At 36.3% G+C, this 12741-nt stretch overlaps 1 protein-coding gene across 3 annotated transcripts; it reads right to left on the bottom strand.

Annotated features, from left to right (window-relative positions):
• Nucleotides 1–2319: 2319 nt before the first annotated feature.
• Nucleotides 2320–12735, bottom strand: LOC143722777 (calcium-independent phospholipase A2-gamma-like). Of its 3 annotated transcripts, none has more exons than XM_077214342.1 (13): nt 11277–12735; nt 10971–11156; nt 10573–10766; nt 10047–10107; nt 6287–7730; nt 5302–5451; nt 5056–5213; nt 4736–4830; nt 4168–4339; nt 4021–4078; nt 3736–3930; nt 3462–3657; nt 2320–2906 (listed from the first exon to the last, which is right to left on the bottom strand). In XM_077214342.1, exons 5-13 carry the CDS (start codon nt 7577–7579, stop codon nt 2644–2646), a joined length of 2580 nt encoding a protein of 859 aa, XP_077070457.1. In that variant the 5' UTR covers nt 7580–7730; nt 10047–10107; nt 10573–10766; nt 10971–11156; nt 11277–12735; the 3' UTR covers nt 2320–2643. The 3 variants fall into 3 exon arrangements, with proteins under 3 accessions (XP_077070457.1, XP_077070459.1, XP_077070458.1); XM_077214344.1 differs by having other exon boundaries at nt 5302–5443; XM_077214343.1 differs by having other exon boundaries at nt 5302–5443; nt 10047–10766.
• Nucleotides 12736–12741: the final 6 nt, after the last annotated feature.

The raw sequence follows: 12741 nt of genomic DNA, 5'->3' as shown, positions 1-12741 counted from the left end.
TCTCTCTCTCTCTCTCTCTCTCTCTCTCTCTCTCTCTCTCTCTCAGTATAGTTGCATACATGTGCTCGTTACAGTGGCAAAGGATTTGTAGTAATAGTTATACATATAAAATATACAAGTCTTTATTCTATTAAATGTTCTTATAAATGTTATCTTGTCATATTTACATGAGCAAAAGCCTATAGTCCATAAATAGCCAAACTCAGCTGAAAGATATTTTGCATTCTTTTTGATTATGACATCAATGTGTGGGCCTCATTGTTTGGTCCTGAAAAACTAAGCTAACTCAATGAATCAAATGTTTGTTTCTGAGTGAAAATTAAAATTCGATGGTCACGCGACTCGTGACTGCACCTAAAAGAGATTTAAATCTGTGATAAACTGCTTTTTTGATTCTCTTTTATGTTTTTACTTTAACTAAAGCTTTAACGTGAGTTACATGGTCAAATACAGAAACCGAATGTGAATGAACTCGCAAAATCCCAGAAGGCAAATCTTGACTCAGAAGAGATGATGTAGGAGGAAACAGCATCTCAGCCACTTAGATATAGTCTACATTCTCATCCCACATCAGCTCAGGCATCCAGGGACGCATGACACGCCAGTACGGTCTTACTGTACACTCCACAGATGAGCTAATACGATATTGAGGGTCACGAAAGAACAAAAAAGTTCTTGAGTCAGCTGAGTAAGTGAATAGAGACTCAAGTATGATCTAATTGTGGTCATGTTCCCCAGTGCTTCAGTAGGCCTATCCTGAGCGGTGCATATGACATCAGCAGCGCTGCAGTGCCAAGCACCAAACTGTACAGCACACAACCTGAGCCTGAATGAACCGCTTCCTCCATGGACGGGACAATGAAACCTCTGTCCCAATGGACGCAGTAAGCCGGCTCTATTCATACAGAATATCTCAGAGTTTTTTTTTTTTTTTTTATCAGTTAAGCCTTAAAGTGGCACTACAGCTTGTTTGGAAGAACAGATGCTGCTGGTCAACTTGCTTTGAGAGACTGAATCTTAAACATAATTTTATACCTGCAAAAATAACAGAATTTGTTTTCAAATGGAAAAGAATGACAATTTTTAATTAATGAAAGAGTCAGTTGTTTTAGTACATGCTAATTTCTACCACAAAGCAAAAATAAACCCCGAAAAAAATCATTTTCATTTTACAGTTTGGCTTTTTTTTTACCATGCACAATTCTTTATGTTTTTGTTCATAACTACCAACAGTCTCTTCAATAAGACTCATAATTCAATTTATATCTGTCTGCATTGTTGACACTGTCTAGGATGACAAGTGTAATTCAGATGAAGCAGCTGACTCACAACTGCCAGCTCAAGTCAGAGAGGATGATGACATTATAATGAAACATATTGTTTATCTGACAGTGACATTACAACCAGTCACGGTGGAATGCAATACCAAATAGCAAAGCCAGATTATATAGATTCAAAACATTTTAATATAGAAATTGTAAATCATTATATAAAGGCCTATATATATATATATATATATATATATATATATATATATATATATATATATATATATATATATATAACTAAATAAATGTGTATTTTATTTTGGTAAGAAAGTATGCTAAAATCATACATGTAGCCTAAATACAAATTATATTTTCATTTTTTTAATGTCTATTTCTTAAATTATAGAATTGTCTTTTCTTACCTGAATTGATATTTCAGTATTCAGTACAAATGGAGGATTCTTTGCAGTCTATTTTCAATTTACAAAAGCATAATAATTGTGTTCTTTGTCCATGTTTCGTCTCCTAAGCCATGACAGTAAAAACTTATGATAGAAAAGGAGTCCACTAGTTTGTTCAAAGCAGAGGCTGAAGTAAAATAACTTCTCTGAAGGAAGATTTTACACAACTGTCCAAAATAACAAACAGCGCTCTTGACTGATGTCCCAGTCACCACTGGTCACATGACTGATGACTATGTGGCTTCTTCAGGTCATTTAAGCAATGAAAACATCACTAAAATCAGGATGATTAATGACTTTACCATCTAAATGGCCACACTCAAAGAAGCGGCCTCTATGTTTGGTAATGGCTGTTGTTTCTATTACCTTTATAACGGGACTAGTGGAGAATATCCAAAGGTTTTTCATGTGTTTTGTTTTGAAATCAATCCCATGACATTTAAAATGTCCTATTATTTCTATAGTCTAAATTTTATGGGTAAAGCATTAACAGCACCTGAATTATGAATTATACTTTACATTATTTGTTATGTGCTGTAATCTTATTGAAATATAAAATAAACTAATGAATAGAAGTAGTGTGCCCTTAGTTTGTTAAAATAAAGGTGCATTTTTTATTTAATTACATAAACCTCTGAAAAATGTAAAACAGAAATAAAGAAATAAATATATTAGCCTATAAATATTGACATTCATACAGAATTTACATTTACATATGTAATCTGCTTTCATGGCAGAAGTACTCAGTACATTCACACTGATTTGATTTGTAACTTCTTTAACAATGATTTGCAACTTGTCAAAATAAAACATGGCCCTTCAAAATAAATGTTGTGATGCACATGTAATTAGTTTTCATCCAAAAAAAAAACATACATTCAACTGATTTCTGGTCAGCACTGTGTAAAGTCCACTCAAGCCCAGCGCTGCTGCAGCTCCCATGCTTTCCCACCGATCCAGTCCCGTGTTTTCCATATTGCTGTGCGCTCTGCCATCAGCACATCACACAGACGTTCCAGCTTGTGTCGGTTCCGGTCCAAGTACAGTTGTGTGTCTTTCTGCAGCTGTTGAAGCACTTCAGGCCTGCTTTCATCCAGTGTCACGTTTGATCTCAGCATCGGGTTAAAGCGAAAATACACGTTCGGGGTTAAGAGGTCATCCAATAGAGTGTGAACTCCTAAACATGGCAATGTGAACAAGATCAGCACCTCAATATATCCAAATGATTTTTTTTTAAAGTGAAGGGAATATGCAAGTGTGTGTAAAAGAGCACCATGTTGACTGGCTAAATGTAAGTAGTCAAATATATTTTTAGCTTTATATTTATAATTACAAATAATAATTTCAGGATTTAAATGTATATTTATTCAGTTAAGAGATGCTTTTATCCAAAATATTTATTTTACCATGAGTCACACACACACACACAAAAAATGTCACTGTAATATTAATAATATTACAATTATATTCATAGTGGTACAAGACAAATTAAAATTATGCAATTTATGCAAAGTAAATTGTGTATTATGCACAATTAATAATTGCACATTTATTCTCTGTAGTATTAATAAATGTGAAAAAAATCCTCATAGTGGTATTCCACACAAAAGACAACTTTTTAAATTATTAAATAATTGTAACTTGTGTATTTAGCACAAATAATAAGTGTAAAATGATTGTATGTAATATTAATAACTGTACAATTATTCAATTATAGTGGTACCAGACTAACCCTCAGTATCGGTGGCACTGCAGATCAGGTTGCTGATTTTGGCTCTCAGACTGGTGGAGGTTGCAGGCCCTCTTCTAGCGTTGTCATAGCGTCCCGTTCCCAGTGACAGCACACACTGGAAGTGCTGATTGGGCCACAGCAATCGGCTTTCATGGACGGCCAGAGCACAGGGGTTATTGAGGATAAGACCACCATCCTGGAGAAAACAAATGGGAAAAGGTCTGGATACAAGTATATTTGGGTCCTGAAATTGAGTAAAATGGACGGTTCTGACCTGGTGTATGTCACCGTGGAGAGGGAACTCCTGGAAATATCCCGGAGCAGCAGATGAGGCGCGGACAGCCTGCCACAGCCGGTACCCTGATCCTCCGGAATAGCGGCTCAATCTTCCTGGAGCATGGTTATAGTTGCGGAAGATAAATGCTTTCGGACTTTCCCCCCAGTTCACTACGGCGCTTACAGCAGACACCTGTGTAAGAAGAGATCACCAGTCAGGAGATCATGAAAATCTGGATTTTAAAAGTCAGTTTGAAAAAGACAAATGGTATTTTTGATTCACCTTTGGGCTCTGCTCATCTCTTGCTGTTTTAATTAAAATCTCCTCCCCCATCTTCTCCCTATGATGAACATATGGGAATAGTTAAGAAAGCATTGCAGGCATTAATATAGTATAGTTTTCTACTTCCACTGAGTGTTTAAATCTAACCTTAAAATCATCTCCCATGTTTCTGTGTTGTAGTAGGAGTGTGTCCAGCCCATCTTCACTGTACCAACCAGGGGGTTTTGTCGAAAAACATCTGTCCCAAAACGATGATACATCTCTTCACATTCATCTAAAGAGATATGGGCTAGACCCAACATGAAAGCCAAAACTGCTCCTGTACATCAAACACAGAGATAAAAAAAGATATGATAATAATAATTATATTACCATCTAATAATACACATATTATAGAGTATAGTCAGTATTTACTTTATATGTACACTGCTGGTCAAAAGTTTGAGGTCAGTAAGCCTCTTGTGCTCACCAAGCCGTGGAAACCGTGATACATTTTTTTTAAGACTCTTTGATGAAGTTAAAAAAACAAGCATTAATTCGAAATAAAAATCTTTTGTAACAGCATAAATGTATTTACTGTAACTTTTGATCAGTTTAATGTTCAATGTCCTTGTCCTTGCTGAATAAAAGTATTAATTAAAAAAAAACTTTTGATTGGTAGTGTAAATATATTCTGTATTACTTTAAGAAAAAAAGTCTTTGTTGTGCATTTTACCTGTGCTGACTCCACATATATAGTCAAAAAGTTGATACACTCGCTTTCCTGTTTGAGCCTCCAGCTGTTTTAGCACTTGTAGTGGAACTAACCCTCTGTAATGCAAGAAACAGCTGTAAGTAAAAGCCATCTTGGCATAAACACATTTCTCTGTCCGAGTCACAAAAATAACTGTCATTAATAATTGTTATATTCCATAAAATTGCAAACAGATGTTTTGTATCTCTACAAAGCTTTTTTGGAAGATATATTGGATAATATTTATCCAGTTTTACAGGCGAAAACTGTAGAGCATGTTGACTAAATGTGGTGTTTCCTACTTGGTTCCACCTCCATCAATGGAAAGCACTCTGACCCCACAACCTTTGACTGGATCCACATAGCCAATCAGAGCAAGAGTCTCCCTAATGGCTTCTTGAAGTTTTTCATCCATCCAAAAGATCCGGCGTCCTCTAAGGAGATGCAGTGCTGCCTTTTCCTGGATTTCATCAAAGAAATTAATTGAATACAGTTACATATAGTGTTCTATATTTGGTTTAAATGGATTTGAGTCTTGTATTGTATACCTGCCACACCACAGCCTTGCATGCTGGGTGCTGAATGAGGTGAGTGTTCAGTTCCTCCACACAAGAAGTGATGGATGACGGTACGCTAGCCTCTTCCAGCCTGTTCAGTAGAACTCTTGTCATCTCATATGCCTTCCTCCTCCTAAAATCCTAGAAAAAAGCTTTTCTGCTATATTCAATCCATTTAATTGACTAGATACAGAGTAGAAAACAAAAGCTTTCACTCAGGATACACTAAATAAACGTGTAGTATATTTACTTTAAAACAATTTTCACTCAGAAATTGCAAGTTAATATCAGAAATTATTACAAAGAAACAGCGAGTAACACATTGAAGTAAACATGAAATTTTGAAAGACTGAAATAGTATTTTCTAGTAAAATGTACTTTTATTATGTATTTTTTATTTACAACTTTGAAAAAAAAAACATTTTGACAAATGTAAATGGATGCACCGATATTAAAATGTATATGATTTGATAGGCTGAAAATGATTTCATGTCATCGTTGATACCCGATAATAAAATTCTATACTATTTTGTCTAAATGAGTTAAGAATACATCACTAAACATCAATCATTTTAAATACTACAAGTGAATTTTTAAACGATATATGGCATTTTTTTATAATTTAGAGATTAGCTACAATTACAGTTAACAGTGTTATTAAATTATTAATGTGTTTTTATAGATTACCTTTAAATGAGAGTTAGTTAGTAACTTTTTTTTTTTTTAAATAGAAGAAATCAGCATGAACAATTAAATTTCTAATATTGACCAATACAGTAGTTTAAAAATCTCTAATATCAGCAGATAAGCGATATGGTACATGTATCCTGCATCCATGGCATATAGACTACTGAAAAAACTACAACAGTAGTCCTTTATGTCTTCACACAAAGCAAAAGAACATATGAAACTCAGTCCCAAATGCTTGAGTTCAGGTGTTTAATTAAATTATGATTTCTGGTCATGCAAGACTCACGATTTTATCCAGCATTTCCTCTGGGGTCCTTGTTACAGTTGTATGGTCACTACGCCTGCTAGAGCCCATTCCCAGGTAGCTGCCCACAAATCCAGGTAAAGTTGAGGGTTTCAACAGACACTCAAAGAAGGGCACTGGTGATTCCTGGCTCATCATGTCCTCAGATGAACCTTTGTAACGTTCTTCTGTGTATAGCTCTCTACCCACCTCCTCATTCTCTGAAGCTGCAGATCCGCTGAAGTACTTATTAATGTGGTTGGCCATGTAAGTGTAATTTTCTCCGAAGCGTGTGGCGAGACTGCTCATGTGGAACAAGCCCGGGGATTTAGGCTGAAGAAGTGAAGTAGGGTCTATAGTTTTGTTTAGAGGGTTCAGTGAGACTGAAGTCTTTGACAACTGATGATCAACACGTGGTGATTCCTCAAGAGTATCTGCTCCTTTTGCCCCAAAGTATCGATTGATGTGACTGGCAAAGTGAAGGTATCCTTCTTCCCAGGAACTAGATACATTCTTATCAATCTCTGGTCTTGTACCCAAACTAATGTTTTGCTGTGTTTGCTCATTTTCCCAACAAAGAACACTTTTGTTACCCATAACTCTTCTCTTTCTGCTTCTAGACCTTCTGAAGCCATCATCTGGTGATACCTCCACATGGATTTGCTCAGCTGGATTTCGAGAGAATACAGAGTTAATGTGATTGGCCACATAGCTGTAAGTCTCCCCAAATCTGTTTGCCAAGGAGCTGATGTGGAACAGCTGTAGTCCAGGATAGGCCGAGGTCAAGGGTTGATTTGAGGATGTTTGTTGGACCTGCTCAATAGAAGGCGTCCCGATAAATGCCCTGGACTCTCCAGAGCGTCTCTCTCTCTGAACTCGTCTCTGAGTTCTGGTAAATGGTTCCTGCACTGAAGATATCAACTCAATCTGCCCATTATCTATCACAGAGACCTGTTTCTGCTTAAAGTACAAGTTAATGTGTTGGGAGAGACGATTAAAAGACTCTCCTAATCTCAGTCCAAGTAAGTGCAGCCGAAAAGTAGTCCTGCTGTTCTGGTAAATTCCAATGGGTGCTTTTGCTTTGAATGTCTCTCTACTAGAGGTTGAGTATAAATGGTACATCTGAAGCCCCAATCCATTCTCATATTTCATATTATGGCTAACAGCTCCAAAAAGTCTCTTAGTTTTTTTTGATCTATGTGATATTAGAGGAATTCTCCTTGCTGACTGAGGTGAGGAGCTGATACTCCTGACAAGGTGAGACACATTACTGATGTTTGTGAGGAGATACTTCATCTTGCAGTTACCAGAGCTGCCTTGACCCCAGGTAAATGACCTGTGTTTTGTCAAGATACCAACCCATCAATGAAGTGCCTACAGAGTCCAAGCAGATGATCTGAATGAGGACTGGATGAGCTTTGGCAGCAGAATCAGAATCATGGAATTTCTGGAATGAAATATAATCAAGGAGACCTTTAAAACATATAAAAATATTTAATCATATGATCTGTTCTTGTGGTGTATATTTAAGAACAAAAGTCATTTCTTGAACTTATTCCTACAAACAGGAAAATCTATAAAGATCAAAATAATGTTTAATAATTTAATCCATAGTGTTGATTTATGTTTGGACGCCCCCTCCTGGTCAATTATGGAGGTAAAATATATATAAACTAAACTGACCTGTGTCAAAAATAAATTAGGAAATAGGTAAGAAATGCATCCATGTCCAATGGTTATGTATTTATTGACACTTGTAATGAAAGTTTTATTATGATGGCACGCACTTTGTATGTTTGTTTAGCCGGAAGTTATTTTACTTTATAAAGTTTTAAATATGGATATTTTTCTTACAAAAATGCATAGCTTCGCATCAGAAGGCCTTTATTACTCCCCCCCGGAGCTGTGTGGAGCACTTTTTGGATGGATGCATGCACTTTTTTTATGGACTTCAAAAAAGAAATGGCCATTCACTGCCATTATAAAGCTTGGAAGAGCCAGGACATTTTTTTTAATACATCCGAATGTATTCGTCTGAAAGAAGAATGTCACATACACCCAGGATGACTTGAGGGTGAGTAAATCATGGGCTAATTTTCATTTTTGGGTGAAGTATCCCTTTAAGCCTTTAATTCAACAACCTCTTAAAGGGGTCATCGGATGTCCATTTTCCATAAGTTGGTATGATTCTTTAGGGCAGGGATGGGCAACTTCGGTCCTGGAGGGCCACAGTGCTGTCCTGCAGAGTTTAGCTCCAACCCTAATTATACACACCTGAACAAGCTAATCAATGTTTTCAGGATTACTAGAAAAGAGTTTTCGTCAGGGTTGGAGCTAAACTCTGCAGGACAGTGGCCCTCCAGGACCGAAGTTGCCCATCCCTGCTTTAGGGTGTTCATATAATTTTTGTAATATACTTTGGTTAAAATTCCTCACTGGTTGTGTAAAACAACACCTTTTTACCTCCTCAAAAACAGCTTTGTTTACAGTGACCTGTTTCGGTGCATGTCTCTTTAAATGATAATGAGCAACTGCTCACCCCACCCCTCTCTTCCATGGGGGGTGTGGAATGGCTGAGGGCAGAAATATGCTAATATGGGTCAATCCTTCAGTGGTCTTGGGCGGAGCATGAGCATTATGACATCATAGTCCTCAGAAAAACCAAACAGCTTGATGATTGAGAGTGTTTAGACTTTTTGAGGATTAAAAAAAAAGGAGTGAATGGATTTTTTTTCATTGTATGGTGGTTGTGTCCACACACTGCAAAGACACATTTATATGCAAACACTTCATAGAAGTGAATTTTGCATCCGATGACCCCTTTAAGGGGTTTTTGCAGAGTGAATGTTAATAAACAAGCCATTCTGTGAATAAGAACAGGCTAACTATACTCAGAACTGTGAAATAGGACACCAAAGTGTCAACTGTATAGGTCATAGAAATAACCCGTTTAGTATATCAATGAACCTCCAGTACATTTTTATCTGTCAGGTGATAGACAGAGGAGAACTGCCACTTGTCTTTGTTGTGATCTCAGGACTGGCACGGGCCTTTCCCTCACGATGTGTACATTCAGTTCCACATGTCAATTTCCACGTGCTTAGACTTGGTCACACGGAATCAACAAGTCCTCTATTTAAAATGAAAGACAGTCACCAATAGACCAAACGACTGCATTCTCTTTTGTAGAGTTTGTTAATGTTTTGTGACAAGGCTGACCTTTATGTACACTATGAAAAACTGAGAATTTAAATGCTACACAAAATTTAGCATCTACTCCCAGACCTAGATTCATAAATTATAACAGCACTGGTAATGAAATGAGGAATATTTTCATAAAAAAATAACATTAAAAAGCAATACATATTTGAATGGTAACACTTTAAAAGGTTTGCTTTGTTATTTAACTACACTAACAATGAACAATACTTTTACAGCATTTAATTTAATTTTAGTTAATGTTCATTTTAACATTTAATAATACATTTAAGATCAATACATGTATTTGTTAACATTACTGCACTGTGAACCAACATGAACATGAACTGACTTGTGATTATTATGCCTATTCTGTCAATTAAAGGGGCTTCAATGTTTAAAATGTTCAACTTAAGCAATGATTATAACTAGTCATCGTAAAAAAGCATTTTATATTCATCCAGACAGAAGGTCAAGTTAATTCCAATTCAACAAACCAGACTTAACCTTGAGGGTGACTTGTAGGTCTTGAAGCCCTAAATAAACTAAATATATTTTGTCTTACCTTTTGCTTTCTCCTCTTTTGCTGAACTTGTCTTCAAGGAGAATAATAAATGCTCACTTTCCTTCCAAAACACAAATATTGCTTGGATTAATTCCTGTGGTGTTTACACTTGTTTCTGTTGTGGTTTTTAATCCCGCCCTACTCAAACCCTATTGGTCGGTTTAAAGGAATGCTGACCAAACCCCTGGACATTCCTCATTAAAGCACAATCTGTCCTACCACATCCCAACAGTTGATGACTAGTCAGGAGGCTTCTAAATTTAGAAAAAGTACCATTACAGTTGTTCAAAGTGTCAACACTCTTGACTACCCTCTCAGTATGAGTAATTTATTGTATATGCAGATATAACATTTTTTTTAAAGTTTAGTTAAATATCTTAATAAAAGATAATTTGTTCTGAGTACATATGATATTACAGTTACATTCAGACTTTTAAATATTAGATGCAAACTGTTGAAACAACTGTTAACGATACATCCATTGACATGATATTACAGCATGGAGTCCATTTTAAAGTGTTCTGACCCTTATGTATCTTTTTTAACACAGCGTCCAGTGATGCAGCCTTCTCTGCCGGTCCATTTCAGTCTGTTTCTTGCAAACATCACGTAGGCGCGATCCATTACAGGCCTGATCAGTGGGAGAGAGATGAACCTTCCAAGCCAACCCAAACCAACCGCACTGTACATGACTGTAAAAGCTGGCACACCACGATGAATCTGCCCTCAGAAGAAACAGTAGCATTGAGGGATAATAATCACATATTTGATCAGGTATTTTGAAATATATTGAAATTAAACACCATACAAATATCTGAAATATTTCAAAATACTTGCATAAAAAACTTTTGCTGTTGCAAAATGCTTTTGCTATAATGCTATTGTGATTTTTCACATGATAAAAGTGGAACATTTATCACTCACCTTGTTATTCGTATCAATCACTGTCATTTCCTCCATTGCAATCTCATAACTTACTCCATATTTTGTCCCGTCATATTCTGGCAGTGAAATATCCACAAAATCTACTTTTTCTGCTCTGTTTCTCTGAAGAAACTGAAGAAAGCTAATTTCTTTAACACATATTGGGCATTCTCCATCATACAGTACCTATGACAAAAAATGAACATGATTATCCTAATACACATGCTTGCTTAGTGATGTCTGGGTGGGCAGATCTCTAGGTTTTCGTATCTTCATTCTTGACTAACGTTAAATGAGTCTTCTCACCTTTACACTGCCAGATGATCCTCGTCCTCTCTCTCGAGAGCAGAGCAGTCGCTGTGAACTAACGACACTCGTCCTGGAGCCCACATAACGTAAAGCTCCAATCAAAGCTATCCTGACAACCATTTCAGTCTTGTAAATGGATTCGAGTGACAAAACGCACCATTTAAAATCCCTTAATGCACTTTATGATTTGACCTGTCCGGATCAGATGCCCGTGTGTTTGCTGATTCGATTAGAACTTACACAACACATACGTAACATAAGTAACGCGATATTACGATTTTTCACACGAGTTATTTTTTTTTTTTTATCGAATATTTGAAAGCATGTGTGCTGGAGAGAATTAAACATTCATAGCGGCGTAAAAGGTAACGTTAATTGTGGATATTTGATCTTCCATATCCAACCAACGCCATTGCACACGTGAGATCATTACAAACACCGACTGCTCCTTGCTTTTCCAAACTAAAAGTCCCTCTCACTGTACAAATCTAAAACTAAATTTCAGGCATTTACACACCAAGACTAAAATTAACCTATGACCTTATCTCACTTAATACAAAAATATTTTAAACATTTAGGGACGGTTTCCCAGACAGGGTTTAAATAAAGACAGGAGCAGGCATTCATTTAGAATAGTTGTTTATGTCTATACCTTAATGGCTATCTAAAACAGATTAAGTACAGATTAGTAACACACGGAGTCCTGAACTAATTTATACAAGATTAATTTAAAACTAACTGTGCTAATACGAATTAGCACGACTGATGTAGCCTATTAAACATGGAATGAAGCAAAAAAAAATATGGAATTGAGAAGCTAATCTAAGGAAAACAATGGCAGCAGAAAAAAAGAAATCAATCAAAAACAAAGAAAAACTGTACACATCAGCTGATGAATCAAAGAAAAAGATTGCCTGGAAATCTATTTGTAATTAATTCAATGTAAGAATACAACAACTTCAGGAAAGACTGAATCATCAGCTTTATTACCTAGCCGTTTTGAGAAATCTGTGGTGGACTTTACAATAGTTATTCAATACAGTATTGTGGAAGAATAAAAAAAGGTGCTTCTGACACCTGAAGAGGTTCAAGACAAGCGGTCCTGCAAATAAAGGTACTGGCCAATTGGATGAATTACTCAGATGTATAATGAGAGCCAGCAACCTTGGAGAACATACCAGATGACCATGATTTCCTGGAGGAAGACTTGGAGCTAACTCCAGGGCTAAACTGAGACTTAGATAAAACCTACCAGGAAGCAGGTTTAACTTCAGATAAATGCGTTTCAAAGAACACACTATTCATATGTATAAAATATTGATCTTCACTGACAGTCCAAGTAATCCATGTGTCTTTTTTAATCCGTTTAATAAGCTGATTTCCAGAAGAAAGACAAGAGCTACTCCAGAACTTTTTCTTTAATCACATTAAAGATCCATCCTCAACCAGAGATAGGATCTAG

Source organism: Siphateles boraxobius, unplaced genomic scaffold (assembly GCF_051911475.1).
Source record: "Siphateles boraxobius isolate OS27281-9 unplaced genomic scaffold, OSU_SipBor_1 68, whole genome shotgun sequence".
Taxonomy (NCBI): Eukaryota; Metazoa; Chordata; class Actinopteri; order Cypriniformes; family Leuciscidae; genus Siphateles; species Siphateles boraxobius.
This window is presented reverse-complemented; position numbering and strand designations above follow the sequence as displayed.